The 19,624-nt window shown below is 39.9% G+C and overlaps 1 protein-coding gene across 8 annotated transcripts in view; it reads right to left on the bottom strand.

Moving 5' to 3' along the window:
- The window catches only part of NARS2 (asparaginyl-tRNA synthetase 2, mitochondrial), a 138,512-nt gene continuing 118,888 nt past the window's right edge, over nucleotides 1-19,624 (bottom strand). For 3 of the 8 annotated variants that reach the window (XM_009186998.2, XM_009186999.3, XM_017948802.3), the window contains 3 exons: nucleotides 8,005-8,102; nucleotides 5,407-5,433; nucleotides 1-854 (listed from right to left, as the gene is read on the bottom strand). In XM_009186998.2, coding sequence (XP_009185262.1) covers nucleotides 710-854; nucleotides 5,407-5,433; nucleotides 8,005-8,102 — 270 coding nt within the window. In that variant the 3' untranslated portion in view covers nucleotides 1-709. Of the gene's footprint in view, nucleotides 855-5,406; nucleotides 5,434-8,004; nucleotides 8,103-13,300; nucleotides 13,623-19,624 lie in introns of those variants that run through there. The other 5 variants (XM_003910478.4, XM_009186997.2, XR_002517133.1 and 2 more) reach the window with 5 other exon arrangements.

The raw sequence follows: 19,624 nt of genomic DNA, 5'->3' as shown, positions 1-19,624 counted from the left end.
TGCCAATAAAAAAAAAATCGATTTTATTAGAGAAATTATAAACATCAAATATAAACAAATTATAACACAACAGTGATTAAAGAGTTGAAATACTTAATGTAATATCTCAATAGCTTTTAAAATGGAAAAGCAACAGTTATTAAATCTGATTTCTTTCATCCAGTTCAATGAAAGGAGATTTCAATTCAGAATAGCTACTTCGTTAAATCAATTAAGACTTTAAGGAATATTTTTTTTCTGCAATGTTTAGGAAAGTACTGAAAATGAGATAAGGATTTATCACAAAGTATATGGCAAGGGAGAAAAGATCCAACATTATTTTATTTTGAGCTACTAGATGGTTCTCAAAAATTACACAGGGAGTGATTTAATGATTACAAAGTAAAATACATTATCTCATTCTGTTTTAGTGTTTAAAAGAAACTTTGAGACTATCTAATTCAATTTCTTCATTTCTTCTTAATTGAGGTAATGGATTTGAGAGTCCCCTTGCTATAAGTACCTCTTCTTGGGGGAGCTCATCCTTACATGAAATACCCTCAACTTTCTAAGAAAATCACAACCACTTATATTTTTTCTATGATATCTTATGGCACAACAATTACATGTTGAAATCTGCATTTCTAAAATCCAAACATGCATTCTACTGTCTGCACAATCCTGTGCAGTGCCTCTGCCATGGGGTGCTTTTCCTTAACCAATCTTCTAGCTATAAAAGGCATGAATGAGGAAACCTTGGGAAAGGGATAACATCTTTGATATTGTCAACACCCAAGATGCACTGCAGGTAGCGTTCAAATCCCATCCCAAAACCTCCATGTGGCACAGATCCAAATCGACGAAGGTCCAGATACCTGTTTTCAAAAACAGAAAATCATCATCTATATATATTGTATAAGACCAGATGTTAAGAGTAGAATTTTATGTTTCAAACATATTTTGCAATCATTTGTTATTATTTACCTCACTGCGATAGACCAGTCTTTCCCCTCCACAGACAGACAATGGAAAGGAAGAAGCTGAATAATCTATCCAAGGTTACCCAGAAAAATAGCAGTGGATCCTGTCAAGCAGTCATGGGCTTTGGTCACTCTTCCTTTTTAAGCTATTATATTTATGCGTTTATGACAGAAAACTTGCCTCAGGAGGCTATAGAAGATTTTCTATGGATTTACTAATTTTCTTGAAAATATTTGCCTTTTTTATTTCTTGGTATGTTAATAATGTTTTCTTTTCCTTCCCAAAATCATACTGTTTAATACACAGAGGAGAGTGCAGAGTTTTGCCTGTTACATTATGAAAAGATATCCTACAGATTAGACTATAAGCTACAACAGGGCAGAAACTGTGCTTCATTCAACGTTTTATCACTAGGGAATGCTCTAGAGTAGGTGTTAATTACATGAAGTTTTGTTTGAAGGTACAGAAATATATGCTTGAATGCTAGAGTGAGGAGAAACCTTTAATTCTCTGCCTCAGGCCTACAGAAGATGCCCAGAGTCATTTTGCTGACATGCTAGACAGCCTCTGAAACCCATCCATGCACATTCTTTTCTCACTAAAGACCACATGGCAAGACAACAGCACAGCCATGACTGAAACTCAGATTCTAACACACCAGCATTGGAAAAAGTTTTAGGAAGAAAAGAGAAAAAGGACAACTATAAATATTTTATTATGTCATTTGGTGGGGAAATTCTTAAGTTATATAATATTGACTAAAACAAGTTTATCGGCCGGGCACGGTGGCTCATGCCTGTAATCCCAGCACATTGGGAGGCCAAGGCGGGCAGATCACTAGCTGAGGAGTTCAAGGTCAGCATGGCCAACGTGGTGAAACCCCGTCTCCACTAAAAACACAAAAATTAGCCAAGTGTGGTGGCGCCTGTATGTAATCCCAGCTACTCAGGAGGCTGAGGCAGGAGAATTGCTTGAACCCTGGAAGTGGAGGTTGCAGTGAGCAGAGATGGAGCCACTGCACTCCAGCCTCGGCGACAGAGTGAGACTCTGTCTCAGAAAAACCAAAAAACAGAAAACAAAAAAACCCAAACAAGTTTATATTTTCTTGAATGATTTGTAAAATCAGTTCTATAATAAGCCGTAAGCAACATAACTTGTAGCTACTTGGCTCCTCAATCATAAAGACTGTCCATCAACCTATTTCCCCACCATTAATAATAATGGCTACTTATACTGCTATTGTAAGGAGTTAAGTCTAAGTACTTATCTTTTTAAAAGAAAAGATTAATTCCAACCAGATGAGTTGTAATCAGGTAAGAGATCAACATTACAGGAATATCTAGCATAAAACTTCAGATTAGTAAAAACTGTAAGAAATAATGGGAGGCACATAGTCTTGAATAACTGGAATGGTCAGTTGCTAAATTAACTTTAAAGTTTACAAGGCATGGGGACAGAGTACACTTTGACTAAGTGATGAAATGAACAGCACACCAAACTACCTGTCATAAATGCCTGCAGGACCTGACATGGCTGCTAGAAACTCCAGCAATAGTTTTAGATGGGTCTAAATTTCTCATACACTGATATTAAAATACTGGCATGAACATCCGCAAACTGTATTCAGCAGAGGGGTTCAGTCTGTAGCATTTTTCTTGCTTTTGCTTTGATAGATGAAAAAATCCATTTCTAAGAAAAAAGTTTTCTAACGTATACATATTTGTTTGATTATTGTTAAATTGGTTCCAGGGTAGTGAGATTATGGAAGAGATGCTATGAAATTTGTGGAACTAGTTATATATTTAATTTGCATATGGCAGATAGAAATAGGAAGCGAGTAAATTCTTAGCCATCTGGGGTGGCTTCTCACCATATGGTGGAACACTAGCAGACATCACAGCTATGAAGATGTCTAAGGTCTCTTTTACCTTTAATACACTAAGATAAAAGGAAGCAAATTCAAGGAGATCTTACGGATTTGAAAACTTTAGTTGGGAAAAGAATGGTACTAAAATAATTAATAAAGACTTTCAAGGCTTAAACTTATTTAACCAATTTTTTTTTTTTTTAAGACAGAGTCTTCCTCTATTGCCCAGGCTGGGGTGCAGTTTGTATTTAGCTTGTTTTGTTTTGTTTTCTTTGAGACGGACTTTTGCTCTTGCTGCCCAGGCTGGAATGCAATGGTGCAATCTTGGCTTACTGAAACCTCCACCTCCCAGGTTCAAGAGTTTCTCCTGCCTGAGCCTCCCGAGTAGCTAGGAATACAGGCACCTGTCACCACGCCCAGCTAATTTTTGTATTTTTAGTAGAGATAGGGTTTTACCATGTAGGTCAGGCTGGTCTCGAACTCCTGACCTCAAGTGATCCACCTGCCTAGGCCTCCCAAAGTGCTGGGATTACAGCTGTGAGCCACTGTGTGTTTAGCTTTCTTTTTTTTTTTTGAGACGGAGTCTCGCCCTGTCGCCCAGGCTGGAGTGCAGTGGCCGGATCTCAGCTCACTGCAAGCTCCGCCTCCCTGGTTTAGCCATTCTCCTGCCTCAGCTTCCTGAGTAGCTGGGACTACAGGCGCCTGCCACTTCGCCCAGCTAGTTTTTTGTATTTTTTAGTAGAGATGGGGTTTTACCATGTTAGCCAGGATGGTCTCGATCTCCTGACCTCGTGATCCGCCCGTCTTGGCCTCCCAAAGTGCTGGGATTACAGGCTTGAGCCACCGCACCCGGCGTGTTTAGCTTTTTTTAAGGCTAGTTTTTACAAACTATAACATGCATAAGCTTGCTCAATCATCAGGCTTATCTACCTAACAGCAAGACCCAGAACAAAGAAAGAAAGGGGGTAGGAAACCAGCATTTACTAAGCTTCCACTATATGTAGATACTTAACCTGTATTGTTTCATCTACACAATAACTCTGTGAAAGAGATAATATCATTCCATTTTACAGCCAAAAAACCAAGACTCAGAGAGATTAAGTATACGTAAGGTCATTACTGGTTAATACAAGGCATTCAAAGGCCATCACCTGAAGCCAATTTTAGATTTTTTTCATCTCTGAAACCTATCTCCTTCCAAACCAAAAGGCAAGGGTATAGGTAACTTGCCCCCTCCTCTTCCTGAGGACAGCAAAAGGATGAATAATATTGTTGATATTATTATACCAAGATCCTGAAGGAGTGCTAATATAGAAATATAAATAAAAATTTATATATATTGAAAAGTACTTGAAGAAAAAGTCTTCATAAGGAAAACCAAAACAACTTTGAGGAAGTGAATGTACGAGTACAGACATGTGGTCTTCCCTAAGCAGCTCAGATTTCTATAGTTTGTGGAGACATTAGGGATCACTTAGCTCAAGTCTCTAATTTCACACAAAAAGAAATTGCAGCATAATGGTAAAGAGGAAAGGATTTTTAAAAAATTCATCAATTTATTTTTTGAGACGGAGTCCCGCTCTGTCACCCAGGTTGGAGCGCAGTGGCACAATCTTGGCTCATTATAACCTCTGCCTCCCGGGTTCAAGCAATTCTCCTGCCTCAGCCTCCCGAATAGGTGGGATTACAGGCATGCGCCACCATGCCCTGCTAGTATTTGTATTTTTAGTAGAGACAGGGTTTCACCATGTTGGCCAGGCTTGTCTGGAACTCCTGACCTCAAGTGATCCACCGACCCTGGCCTCCCAAAGTGTTGGGATTACAGGCGTGAGCCACCACGCCCAGCCGAGCCAAGGATTTTGATTCAGAGAGACCAAGTCCCATCTCCATCCCTCAAACTGTGTGATCTTGGCTAAATTAGTTAACATCTCTGGGCCTCAAGCCTAGGGGGTAATAAGAAGGGGGTTAATAATAGTACCTAATTCACATGGTGATAGGATGATTATATGAGATAATATACATAATTTTTTTTTTTTTTTTTTTGAGACAAAGTCTCGCTCCTGTCCCCCAGGCTGGAGTGCAATTGCGTGATCTCGGCTCACTGCAACCTCCGTCTCCCAGGTTCAATCGATTCTCCTGCCTCAGCCTCCCAAGTAGCTGGGATTACAGGTGCCTGCCACCATGCCTGGCTAATTTTTGTATTTTCAGTAGAAACAGGGTTTCACCATGTTGACCAGGCTTGGTCTCGAACTCCTGACTTCAGGTGATCCACCCGTCTTGGCCTCCCAAACTGCTGGGATTATAGGCGTTAGCCACCAAGCCCGGCCAATATACATAAAATTTTTAACATAATTATCTGACACACAATAAGTAGTAAGGAAATGAGAGCTATTATTACTATTTTTCAAGAACCCAAAAGAAGTAAGTAATCTTCTAAGCCCCCAACCCCTTCCCTGACCTAAGAACAGTTAAGCTCACTGTTTTTCACTCTTTCACCAGGTCTTGGGGATACAAGTAAAAACGCTTCTAGGCAACAGACAAGCAGCTAGAGTAAGAATTATTAGGGACCACATTCTTACCATTGGTAGACTTCTGTAAGTCCTGATCTGTTAAAGGAAAATAAAATTCTTTCAGGGAATGGCAGTAAGATAAATATTAACCACTAAACATTTATTCTGGGTGTGTATAAAGACCTCTTTATAAAGAAGTAGATGACAAAGCCTCTGCTCTCAAGTAATACTCAATATAGTTGAGGAGCTGAAACTATACAGTAAGTTAACCAACAGCACAAAATGTTATCAAATAAATGGTTTAGACAATAAATGTTATAGAAAGAAAATATGATCCAGAGTCCAAAGGAAGGGATTCACCTGAGATGAGTTTATTATCCTGTGACATAAGAAAAGCACTACTTTTAGGCAGGGTGCAGTGGCTCCTGCCTGTAATCCCAGCACTTTGGGAGGCCAAGGTGGGAGGATCACTTGAGATCAGGAGATCCAGACCAGCCTGGTCAACATGGTGAAACCCCATCTCTACTAGAAATACAAAAATTAGCTGGGTGTGGTGGTGCATGCCTGTAGTCCCAGCTACCTGGGAAGCTGAGGTAGAAGGATTGCTTGAACCTAGGAGGCAGAAGTTGCAGTGAACCAAAATCATGCCACTGCACGCCAGTCTGGACAACAGAGTGAGACTCCATCTCAAAAAAAAAAAAAAAAAAAAAAGAAGAGAAAAGAAAAAAAAAAGAAAAGCACTATTATTACTAGTTAAGGTTGTTGGGAGGCACACACAGACGAGGGACACATAGACAAAACTTTCGTTCTTCAACATTAAAACAATAATATAGATTCTGAGGCTGCCTTTATAATATAGTTGCAAATTGATTCTTGTTTGAGAACTATTAATAAAACTTAAAATTCTTAGTGCTAATTGAAATTCAACTCAGCCCTTTAAAAACGTGTTTTGGACTACAGTGATCTAATGTGACCACGAATATGAAAAATTCAAATACACAAAAATACAGAAAACATGAAGAGCAGCCACAGACAAATCCCTGAAATAGGGAATCATATATATCCACTTCATTAAGAAAGATACATGTGGCTATTATCAGGTATTAGGTAAACATTTAATGTTATGAGGAAAGGTTTCCTGGAGGAAGGAAGCAAGCAAAGAAAACAGACCAATTAATCTTTCAACAGATGAGGTTTCTTGCCATGTGTGATTTGTATTGTGCTTTTTAAAAAACATAGAGAATACTCAGATTCTTTCCAACTAGAGTCTGACTTTCAGTTCCACAGCTTTCTCAGGACTTTTTTAACACTGTAATAGTAGTAAGGAGTTAGTCATCTAACGAATACAGAGTCTTCCTCAAACCTATGTATCCCCTTTCTTTTGGATCCTAACCCAGTAGAGCAGTCCAGATGAGTGGGGTAACAAAACTAAGTTACCCAAGATTTTTACATATAGGTTGGGACCTTGACAAAGCATCAACTTTTAAAACATTTTCCCCATTAGGAAAAGAAGGCCTCACAAATGGCTAACGGAGTATTTTCAAACAATTATGGCTTTTCCAGGTTACTATGAAACCCAGTACTATCTGGAGAGAATGAGGCATACAGACATAGTAAAAGTCTTTTTTTTTTTTTTTTAAGTCTGGCAGTACTTTTACTAAAGTAGAAATCATGGAAAACAGGTATGGTTAGTTTAGGCAGTCATTACGGCATACACATGTATATGTAGGAGCGGCAGTTCAATTAGAAACGCAATTCCTTACTCCCCGTCTCTGAAACATTCTCTATGTGTTTACAGATTTATTTCCCAGTTCTCAAACAGCAAGTTAAACTTAATCAAATAGCTAAATCAAGACCCCTACATAGAAGAGAATCTGAGGAAGTGAAATGTGCTTATTCTAAATGCTATCTGACTAGTTTTCTTTCCCCAACTTCATCCTTTCCCTGGCTCAGAGTCTGTCTTTATGTCTCTACAGAAGTCTGCCAATCATAATTGAGAGTAAATAAAGAATACAGATAAGATAAAAATGTAGGACAAGCTTTAAGGGGGAACTCTCTCTTCTCATTTTATTATTAACTTTTTAAATAGCTACTTTCCACAGGGAAAGGTATGTAAAAATAGTGGGCAAATATCACTGTGGGTTTTTCATGTAAGAGTTCCATTCCTGGCCGGGCGCGGTGGCTCAAGCCTGTAATCCCAGCACTTTGGGAGGCCGAGGCGGGTGGATCATGAGGTCAGGAGATCGAGACCATCCTGGCTAACATGGTGAAACCCCGTCTCTACTAAAAATACAAAAAACTAGCCGGGCGTGGTGGCGGGCGCCTGTAGTCCCAGCTACTCGGAGGCTGAGGCAGGAGAATGGCGTGAACCTGGGAGGCGGAGCTTGCAGTGAGCCGAGATCGCGCCACTGCACTCCAGCCTGGGTGACACAGCGCGAGACTCCGTCTCAAAAAAAAAAAAAAAAAAAAAAAAAAAAAGAGTTCCATTCCTGAAGAAAGGGAAGCTCAGAGATAAATTAACAACTTGCTCAAGGACACAGAGAATCTGAGATCCAGTTCTGTCAGGCACTGAGGCCCAGGGTCTTCACTCTGTTACTACGCAATGACCACCTCTGAGCGCCTTATGCTCAGTTTCTAAACTGTGTTTCTTTTAGGTCTGACCATTACCTGGCTAAGCGCTCCTCTAAGAAATGGTATCGTTCTTCTCTGAGGCCTCCTCCAAAGAGTTCCCCAACTCCAGGAACCAGAAGATCAACAGCAGCAACCTAGGAAAAAAAAATTATTAGCATTATATTTTCAGGCGATTCCAACAGTCAGTTTCTGAAGCAAGTAAACGTTTAACATTTTGGCAATGGCTAACTACCTACCAGAATCTTACTGACTACATACAATTACAAGTGGACAATTTCCTCTCTTTTGCACCATTTGTGTGGTATACTTAACAAAAATGTATTTTCTTTATAAATGTGACAGAAATGTTAATTATAAAAATGTGGAAAGTGTTAAAAATTATGAAACATTAAAAATCACCTATCACCACCAGAAACAATTACATTTTTGTGGATTTCCTTTCATATTTTTTCTCTTATACATTTAAAAAGTATAATTACAGATAAAAACTTACCACTTATCTTACCAAATATACAAACTAATATTTTTCCTATATTAGTAAAAATACTTCACGTTGTTTTAATAGCTTTAATGTTTAATAGTTTATTGATTGGAATTGTAATTTTTTAACTGCTTTCCTTTTTAGTTAAACATTTAAGGTGTATTTTTGTCTGTTTTCTCTTATAACGTGGCAATGAAGAGTTTAATTTGTAGTATTGCTATTAGGACATATAAAATAAATTCTGATTATTAATCAAAGAAGTACAAAATTAAAAGAACAAGATACCATTCTGGAGTTATCAAATGGAGATGACAGCCGGGCACAGTAGCTCATGCCTGTAATCCTAGCACTTTGGGAGACTCAGGTGAGCAGACTGCCTGAGCTCAGAAGTTCAAGACCACCTTGCGGGCAACAAGGTACAACCCCCATCCCTACTAAAACACAAAAAATTAACTGGGCTTGGTGGTGCATGTCTGTAATCCCAGCTACTTGGGAAGTCGAGGCAGGAGAATTGCTTGAACCCAGGAGGTGGAGGTTGCAGTGACCCAAGATTGCACCACTGCACTCTAGCTTGGGCCACAGAGCGAGACTCCGTCTCAAAAAAAAAAAAAAAAAAAAAAGTTATAAGAAGATAATATATCCGAAAAAGTAAGTCTGAAAGAAAAAACATAGGCAAATAAGATAAACAATACAGATAACAGAATGGATAAACCAATACGCTCATATAACTGATACAACCTTTCTGGTCAGCAATTTGGCAACAGATAACCAAACGCCTGAAAAATGCAATACGTTTTGACTCAGCAAGCAGTTCAAGGAACCTATCCTAAGAAAATCAGAGATGCAAAAAAAGATTAACATGCAGGATGTTTGGCATTACTTATGACAAAAAGTTCAAATGTACATCAACAGACTATCAGATACATTTTAGAAAAAAGACTATCATCTACATAATGAGATGTTGTGTTGCTACTGTGATGAGATTACAGGTATTTTAGAATTGTTTTCCTCTTTTATTTGTATTTTCTTACAAAATTAGTAATATTTAATTCTTCAGGCTGGGTGCAGTGGCTCACGCCTGTAATCCCAACACTTTGGGAAGTCAAGGTGGGCGGATCACCTGAGGTCAGGCGTTTGAGATCAGCCTGGCTGACCTAGTGAAACCCCCTCTCTGCCAAAAATACAAAAATGAGCCAGGTACAGTGGCGCATGCCTGTAGTCCCGGCTGTTCCGGAGGCACGAGGAATTGCTTAAACCCGTGAGGTGGAGGTTGCAGTGAGCCAAGATCATGCCACTGTACTCCAGCCTGGATGACAGAGTGAGATTTTGTCTGCCCCCCCAAAAAATAATTAAAAAAAATTTTTTTTAATGTTTATTTGTGGCTGGGCATGGTGGCATGTGCTTGTAGTCCTGGCTACTTAGGAAGCTGAGGTGGGAAGACTGCTTGAGGCCAGGAATTCGAGACCAGCCTGGACAACACAGCAAGACTCTGTCCCTACAAAATAATTTAAAAATGTTTATTTGCAGCTGGGTGTGGTGGTGCATGACTGTGGTCCCAGCTACTTGTCAAGCTGAGGCAGGAAGATCACTTGAGCCCAGGAGTTCGAAGTTGCAGTGAATCATGATCATACCACCTGTACTCTAGTCTAGGTGACCGGCAAGACCTTGTCTCCAAAAAAAAAAAAAAAAAAAAATTGCTATCTGTATTATTTTGTGACTTTCCTGTCTTTTGGGCAGGTAGACATTTTTAAGCCCAAGAACCTGAAGGCACAAAACTAAGATTTAGTGTAACAAATGAAAAATGAGGAATCTATAAAACACATTTTAATCTTTAAATGTCACATTACCTTATAAACATTTTTAAAACTTTACCTCACTCTGCCATTAAGCTATCCCCTTCCCAGTTTTGATTTAGAAACTTTTGATTGAGATATACTCTACGAATAATCAACATTAATAAAGAATAATTCAAGAATCTGCCCCCAATGCTGTACACCTTATCCTCATTCCTATCATTAAAGAGAAAAACCTCAGCTCTGATCCTCATCACTAGGCTGAATCAGAACGAGCAAGAACAGCTACACAATTAATATGGCTGAGCTCTAATCAGGACCCTGCAGTTATTCTTTCTGTCCTCAGAGCAAGGAGAAAGTCTGGTATCTTTATTTCCTCATGTCTTGCTTTGAGATATGGCTAAAATATGACAGGAGTTGAGAGACACGTGGTAAAAATTTTGTTCTTTTCTTACCTTCAATCCAGAGTGTTAAATTTAGAATTATAGGCAATCAACTTTGGAAGAGAATAGTCAACCAGTGGCTCTCTGGCCTCTGCTTGAAAATATTTAAAGCCCGAGAAACAGTAGCCTTGAAACAGAGCATTCCATCCTTGTTTAGCTCTAAAATTAACTCAAAATGGATTAAAGATTTAAATATAAGATCTGAAATCGGCCGGGTGCGGTGGCTCAAGCCTGTAATCCTAGCACCTTGGGAGGCCGAGACGGGCGGATCATGAGGTCAGGAGATCAAGACCATCCTGGCTAACCCGGTGAAACCCCGTCTCTACTTAAAAAATACAAAAAACTAGCCGGGTGAGGTGGCGGGCGCCTGTAGTCCCAGCTACTCGGGAGGCTGAGGCAGGAGAATGGCATAAACCCGGGAGGCGGAGCTTGCAGTGAGCTGAGATCCGGCCACTGCACTCCAGCCTGGGCGACAGAGCGAGACTCCGTCTCAAAAAAAAAAAAAAAAAATCTGAAATCATAAAACTGCTAGAAATAAATATAGGCCGGGCGCGGTGGCTCACGCCTGTAATCCCAGCACTTTGGGAGGCCGAGGTGGGCGGATCACAAGGTCAGGAGATTGAGACCATCCTGGCGAACATGGTGAAACCCCATTTCTACTAAAAATACAAAAAATTAGCTGGGCATGGTAGCGGGCGCCTGTAGTCCCAGCTACTCGAGAGGCTGAGGCAGGAGAATGGTGTGAACCCGGGAGGTGGAGGTTGCAGCGAGCCGAGATAGCGCCACTGCACTCCAGCCAGGGTGACAGAGCCAGACTTTGTCTCAAAAAAAAAAAAAAAAAAAAAAAGAGAAAAAGTTCTATGACATTGGTCTGGGCAATGATTTCTTTTTGGAGATGACTCCAAAAGCAGACAACCAAAGCAAAACCAGACAAATGAGATGGTATCAAACTAAAAAGCTTCTGCACAGCAAAGGAAACAATTAACAAAGTGAAGAGACAACTCAAAGAATGGGAGAAAATATTTGCAAACCATACATCTTATAAGGGGTTAATACCCCAAATATATAAGAAAATATATAAGGAACTCATACAACTCAACAAGAAAATAACGTGATTAAAAAAAGGTAAAGGAATCTGAACAGACATTTCTAAAAAAAAAAAAAAAAGAAAAGAAAAAAGAAAAAAAACACACACAAATGACTAATAGGTACAAGAAAAAATGCTCAACATCACTAATTATTAAGAAAATGAAAATTAAAACCACACTGAGCTATCACTTCACACCTGTTAGAATGTGGTTTTTTTTTTCCTTCCTACATTTATATTTTTAAATAGAGATGGGGTCTCGCTATGTTGCTTAGGCTGGACTTGAACTCCTGGGTTCAGGCGATCTCCTGCCTCAGCCTTCTGAGTAGCTGGGATTACAGGCACATGCCACCACCACACCCAGTTTTGAATGGCTTTTATAAAAAGATGAAAAATAAGTTTGGAGAGAAAAGGAACTCTTATACGCTGCTGGTGGGAATGTAAATTAGTACAGCCATTATGAGAAATGGTATGGAAGTTCCTCAAAAACCTCAAAACAGAACACACACCTCAGCAATCCCACTTCTGGGTACATATATCCAAAGGAATAGAAATCAGTATGTCAGTGGTGATATCTGCACTCTAACGTTCACTGCAGCATTATTCACAATAGTAAAGACACGGAAACAACCCAGGTGCCCATCAACAGATGAATGGACAAATATTGTAATGGACAATAAAATACTATTTATACATAATAAAATACTATTCAGCCTTAAGAAGGGTGGTAAATCCAGTCACTTGTGACACATGGATGAATCCAGAGGATATTGTGCTAAGTGAAATACGCCAACCACAGAAAGACAAATACCACATTATTTCACTTACATGTGGAAACTAATAAGCTGAACGAATAGAAATAGATAAAAGAATGATGGTTACCAGAGGCTGCAGTGGAAGGGAAGGGAATGAAGAGTTGCTGATCAAAGCGTACAAAGTTTCAGATAGACAGAGGAATGAGTTATTAACCAAAAGGTGCAAAATTTCAGGCAGAAGAATAGATTATGAGATATATTACATACAAGGTGACTATAGTCAATAATATGTATTATATATTTTAAAATAACTAAGTGTAAATTTCAAATGTCTCACCATAAAAATGATAGGTAAGTCAGGTGAAGGATGTGCTAATTAGTTTGATTTAATCATACCACATTGTATACACATATCAAAACAGTATGTTATACCCCATAACGTTAGAGTGTTGCTTATACCCACTATATACATGAAACACTTGTCAGAACAAGACAAAACAAAAACAAACAAAAAAAGAAGGGATAGGCATATTCAAAATCTATCATTTTTAAGGTTTCAAAATAGGAGTGATTCCATGGGACAAGGGTGGGTAGTAATCACTTTTTTTTTTTTTTTGAGATGGAGTCTCGCTCTGTAGCCCAGGCTGCAGTACAGCAGCTCACTGCAACCTCTGCCTCAGCTTCCAGAGTAGCTGGGATTACAGGCACGTGCCACCGTGCCCAGCTAATTTTTGTATTTTTAGTAGAGACAGGGTTTCACCACATTGGCCATGTTGGTCTTGAACTCCTGACCTCGTGATCCGCCCGCCACATCCTCCCAAAAGTGCTGGGATTACAGGTGTGAGCCACTGCGCCTGGCAGTAATCACTTTTGATACTGTGAGTACACGTAAAGCTTAAAGCCAAGGCTAGAAAGGTCTACTGCCTCAAAAAGATGCTGGAGAATCAGAGACTATGGAATAACCGGAAGAAGGTAGTTCAGATGAGGCTGGTGGTCAGTGATGATGAAGATGAGGCAATCCTTGGTTAGATGTTCTGCTTTCTCTGTAGTTCATGAGCATCAAATGAGAGATGTACTTGTTGCTGGATCTTGCTGCTAAGACAAATAAAACAAACAAAAGCCCTCTGGGGCTGTCTGCATGCAGATCTAAATCATGTTAATTTTGGATCTTAATTCTTTTAACGCTATGTTTACAGGAATATAAAAGACTCATATTTATCTTTGATTATAAACTTCCTTTGAGTTCAGGAGAGAGTTCACTGTGTAACCACACTGACTTTAGACTTTTCTGTCTGGCTTTTATTTATCTGGAATATCTGCAATTGCATAGTTATAGTTGTGTAACTGGAAGTTTCTAAACCTTTTGAGTCAGCTTAAATTTTTTTTTTTTTTTTTTTGAGATGGAATCTCACTCCGTCACCCAGGCAGGAGTGCAGTGGCGTGATCTCTGCTCACTGCAAGCTCACGCCATTTTCCTGCCTCAGTCTCCCGAGTAGCTGGGACTACAGGCACCTACCACCACGCTGGCTAATTTTTTGTATTTTTAGTAGAGACAGGGCTTCACCGTGTTAGCCAGGATGATCTTGATCTCCTAACCTCATGATCCGCCTGCCTTGGCCTCCCAAAGTGCTGGGATTACAGCCGTGAGATACCACACCCAGCTGAGTTGCCTTAAAAATCTTATGCCATGGTAGGATAGCTACAGTAAAAAAAAAAAAAAAAAAAAAAAAATTTCTCCCAAACTTGCCTTCCTATTTTCCAGTGTACCTAACTGGTTATGCACAACTATTGCTGCACTTGCTATTATAAAATTAAGGTGATAGTGGTTGTATTAGTCAGGATAGGCTAGGCTGAGCTATAGTCACAAACAACCCCAGAAGCTTACAACCAGGTTTCTCAATCTCAGCATTAATAACATTTTTAACCAGATACTTCTTTGTTGTGGAGGCCTGAACTGTGCACTGTGGGATATTTAGCAGCATAACTGGCCTCTACCCACTATATGCCAGTGGTACTCCCCTAGTTGTGACAACCAAAAACATCTTCAGACATTGCCAAATTGGTGAAGGAGGGGAACGTAATAATTCCTGGTTGAGAACCACTAGTTTAAAACAATGAATGACTTTTTAAAAACATATGCCACATGTCCATCCTGGTCTAAAATTGATAGAATAATCTCTTTCTAGGGTACTGTTGGTCTTGGGGCAGACAGGCAAAAGAGCATGGATGACTATGTACTCAAAGCATTTGTACAGAAGCAACGTATGTATGTCACTTCTCACATTCCTTGACCAATGCAAGTCATATGAGTCAGGTCACATCAATGGGACAGGGAAGCATAATTGCCACTGGGGAAGAAGCAGAAACTATATGTGCACATACAACAGTTTTCCATGTTGCTTTTTCCTCATCTACGTGGACTCTTAAACTTCTACCCTCCCAAACAATCCTTCAATGTTAATTAGAATTAAAGGCAGAACAGTAGTTCCCGTTATTTTCTTCCTCTGTACCCTGGGAGATAAACTAATCAGTATGAAAGAACTTATCAAAATAGGCTATTTTCACTGAATAAAAATTTTAGAAGACATCTGAATAGAGTCCCACATCACTATTATATTTTTACTTGGTACTAATTTTGTGGTATGCAGGAGGAACACATTTCATCTTTGTTCTTTCTTTGCTTACATGGTCTGAAAATTCACATTCTCTCCAGTGAGTCAATTTCCTATGTTTCCTTGACAAGAGTGCAAGTTGCTTCCCCTGATATCTGTACCTTCTGAGCAAAGAATTTCTTTGCAATGCCTCATAATTATTTTAGGACCAAATGGTACTATTTCTTTTTCAACAAGGTCAGGTGAACCTCTGAAGAAAAGCCCACAAAAGCCTTGTGTGTTTTTTTCCCCCGCCGAGACTGAGTTTCACTCTGTCGCCCGGGCTGGAATGAAGTAGTGTGACCTCAGCTCACTGCAACCTCCGCCTCTCAGGTTCAAGTGATTCTCCTGCCAAGGCCTCCCAAGCAGCTGGGATTACAGGTGTGTGCCACCACGCCTGGCTAATTTTTGTAGCCAGTTTTGTAGGTAATTTTTGTAGTAGAGATGGGGTTTCACCATGTTGGGCAGGCAGGCCTCTAACTCCTGACCTCAAGTGATCTGCCCACCTGGGCCTCCAAAGTGCTGGGATTACAGGCGTGAGCCACTGTGTCCAGCCCTTGTTGTCTTTTCTTCCTCCATGTAACATTCTTCTTTTCTCTTTTACTTCAGGTTTAGTTTCCCTTCCACCATATCAGATTCTAATACTTCCTGTTCTTCTTTTATAACTATATCCTCTTACCTAGCTAAAGATTCTGCACACTCTCTGAGAAGTTATAATACAGCAGAGTATTCTTCAATTACAAATGAAGACACATTTTGAATATACAGAGTGTACTTTCTTCGGGTATATCAAAAATACTGCATTCTCTAGAGATCACTAGAACAATTCCCTCAAATTTTCATACTTTTTGGTTAGGATTGAAATTCCAGGTAGAATTCTTCTCCTTGCATCTCCCCCTGGTAACGACTGGGCTAGTTACCAGAAAAACTACTTATTTCTCCTGGGTTCTACTAGAGATAAAAGGTACATAAAGATATAATACACACACACAGGCAATTACACAAATTTTTTGGAGAAGTAATGACAAAAACTTGATTGTGTGTTTCCCAAGTTACTGGGAGGCGGTTAAGAGTGCAAGCAGGTTGGAAACAAGAAAGTTGGCATTTGCTGGTGATGATAACTTGCCTTTATGGGCTGGCAGGTCTGTGGTTTACGGGAGGCTGAGACTGGCTTAAAGAGCCAAGGACAATGAAGACATGAGGAATTAACTTTGATTAGGGAAAGTGGGGAGGGTTCATCGATAAATAAAAAGTGCTGCAGTAGCGATCAGATTTTATCATAGCTAACCATAAAGCATTAGGTGCTACAAGAAAAATACAGATAAAGTACTACAAATAATCATATAGCCCATGATCACTATCAAAAGCACAGATATTGATTGTCTACTAATGGTTCTTCCAGCCAATTCCAGTGTGCTTTTAGAGTACTGCAAAGGTGACTCTGAAATTGAGCTACCGTCAATACCCACTTTCTGCCCATTTGGCTGTTGCATGCCAGGCTCTCCAAATAGGTGGACTCTACAGCACATCTTAAGCAAGCTGAAGCACATCATCTTTGCCCTGGGAGATGAGCTGCAAGCTTTTGAACATCCTGTTAGGAAGTATCCATATCTTTTAATTAGATGACCAAACACATACTTATTTATTCCTGTAAGTTTCATCTATGATTCTTTTTAATTAAAAAATATTAAAAAAAATTTTTTTTTGAGATGGAGTCTCACTCTGTTGCTAGGCTGGAGTATAGTGGTGCGATCCCAGCTCACTGCAACCTCTGCCTCCCATGTTCAAGCGATTCTCCTGCCTCAGCCTCCCAAGTAGCTGGGATTACAGGTGTGTGCCACCACGCCCAGCTAATTTTTTATATTTTTAGTAGAGATGGGGTTTTACCATGTTGGCCAGGCTGGTCTCGATCTCTTGACCTTGTGATCCACCCGCCTCGGCCTCCTAAAGTGCTGGGATTACAGGCGTAAGCCACCGTGCCTGGCTGATTTTTTTTTTTTTTTTGCCACTCTGCCACTCAGGTTGCAGTGGTATGAGTGTGGCTCAATGCCACCTTGACCTGCCAGGCTCAAGCAATCCTCCTAACTCAGCCTCTCTGAGTAGCAAGGATTACAGGTGCAGGTCACCACAGCAGGCTATTTTATTTTTTTTGTACAGACAGGGTCTCAATTTGTTGCTCACACTGGTCTCAAACTCCTAGGCTCAAGTGATCATCCTGCTTCTACCTCCCAAAGTGCTGGGATGACAGGCATAAGTCACCACGCCCAGCTCTATGATTATTTCTAAGCAACACAGGTGATAAATAATGGCATAGGACCCTTCAAAATAATTCAGCCTTCCTATATTACTCTTTTTCTTGGAACTTCAATTAACCACAGCCAAAAATCAGCCATGAACTTGAATTTTTGAAAGTCCTTCTCAACGGACAATCACCTGTACTTTATGGAAAAAGATACGGTTCAAAGAGAAAGGAAAGTAGGACCAGAAAATACATAGTGTATCTGTAGGTCTGGTGGTTACTGGGAGTAATGAGTTATATAATGAACAGGAACCAGAACTAAATCTACCATTAAGGAATTCACTGGTTGCACTGCGAAACTTCTTCCAAGTTGACCAAATCTGAGCACTTTTGCAATCAAAAATCTCTATTGTTTCTATGCATCGCTGGGAGATTTGAATTAAGGAGGACTTTAGCTCTGCTGACCTTTTACTTTCCTACACAGGTAACAATGGAGACAACAGATCATTTTCCTAAGCTTTCCCTAATTCCTCTATTCCTTAACAAAACCAATTCCACTTTGGGAACATCTTGTAGGCCCAGAATGCTCTCTGACACATCTTCCTCCACTTAGTATGAGTTTTGATTCTGCTTAAGTCACACAGCTGCAGTGGCATGCTGTCTAGAAATAGTTTATGCTGGTATTCAAGCTGAACAAACCCTGATTTCTATTTATGACACTCCCTTCTGACTCTTTGATTCCAATCAATGCACTGAAAATAAAACTCAGACCCTGAATAAAAAAAAAAACACAGGCTAGATGGGAACAAGGCTTACAATACATAACCTTTACAATACATACATAATGCTAAAGTTGAAAGAGGGAGAAAGTTTAATGTCCCTTCCTCTGCTACCTCTCTTCCTACCTATCTCAGTATTTTTAAATATTGATGAAAACCACAAATTGAACGCCTCCTTATTCAGTTTCTCACAGGCTGTTACTAACAATGGGGCAAGGTTATACACTAGTATCAGAAGAAAAAGAATGTTCCACAAACCATAGGAAACATGTTTGTGGTTTTTGCTGTAACTGATGAAAATACATAGTATTTTGGCCCTAAAAACAAACTAGGTACAATTAGAAAAGAGGGCTTTCCAGATGTGATGGTGAAGAGATGCAGATGGGCTGCAGGCAACAATGACTGAAAATGGACTTTGGCTACTATAATGACTAGCCAGTTTTACTACTGCTGCTGTCTAGAAGAGGCAAAAGTCTTACATTTTGCAAAGATACTACCAATGGTTTCAAAGGAATGGAATTCTTACCTTGCTCCCAAACATGTATTCCCTTTCCCTCATGGTCAAGACAGATTTACCACATTACTTCCTTCCTTAGGGAGCTCTAAATTTCAACTGAACCAGAAGAAAACATCAGTTGAGAACTCACAAAGGTTCACGTATGAGTTCCTCCACTTGAGAGAAGACAACATTTCTGTGAACAGCACCAGTCTACTTTTTATAATTAAAGTATGACGCATGGGAATCACTTGTGACTCCTCTCTCTTCCTTTTCTTTCTAGTTTATTTCATAGACTGATATGGTTTGGATATTTGTGCCCTCTCAATTTCATGTGGAAATGTGACCCCCCAATGTTGGAAGTAGGGTCCAGGGGCAGGCGCTGATCATGGGGGTAGGCTCCTCATGAATGGCATTGTGCCATTCCCATGGTAATGGGCTCTTGCTCTATTAGTTCACATGAGAGCTGGTTGTTTAAAACAGACTGACATCTCTTCCCTTCTTTCTTGCTCTCTGTTTTGCCATGTGACATGCCTATTCCCTCTTTGCCTTTTTGTCATGAGTAAAAGCTTCCTGAGGCCACACCAGAAGCTAAGATGTTGATGCCATTCTTGTATAGTCTACAGAACCACGAGCCAAATAAAGCTCTTTGTTTTATAAATTTACCAAGTCTCAGGTTTTCTTTTTTCTTTTTTTTTTTTTTGAGACATAGTCTCATTCTGTCCCCTGGGCTGGAGTGCAGTGGTGTGATCTCGGCTCACTGCAACCTCCACTTTCTGGGTTCAAGCGATTCTCCTGCCTCAGCCTCCCAAGTAGCTGGGATTACAGGCACCCGCCACTACACCCAGCTTATTTTTTGTATTTTCAGTAGAGATGGGTTTTCACCATGTTGGCCAGGCTGGTTTCGAACTCCTGCCCTTGTGATTCGCCTG

Source organism: Papio anubis, chromosome 12, assembly GCF_008728515.1.
Source record: "Papio anubis isolate 15944 chromosome 12, Panubis1.0, whole genome shotgun sequence".
NCBI classification, from domain to species: domain Eukaryota; kingdom Metazoa; phylum Chordata; class Mammalia; order Primates; family Cercopithecidae; genus Papio; species Papio anubis.
Note: the sequence above shows the minus strand (reverse complement) of the source record. Positions and strands in the feature narration are given on the sequence as shown.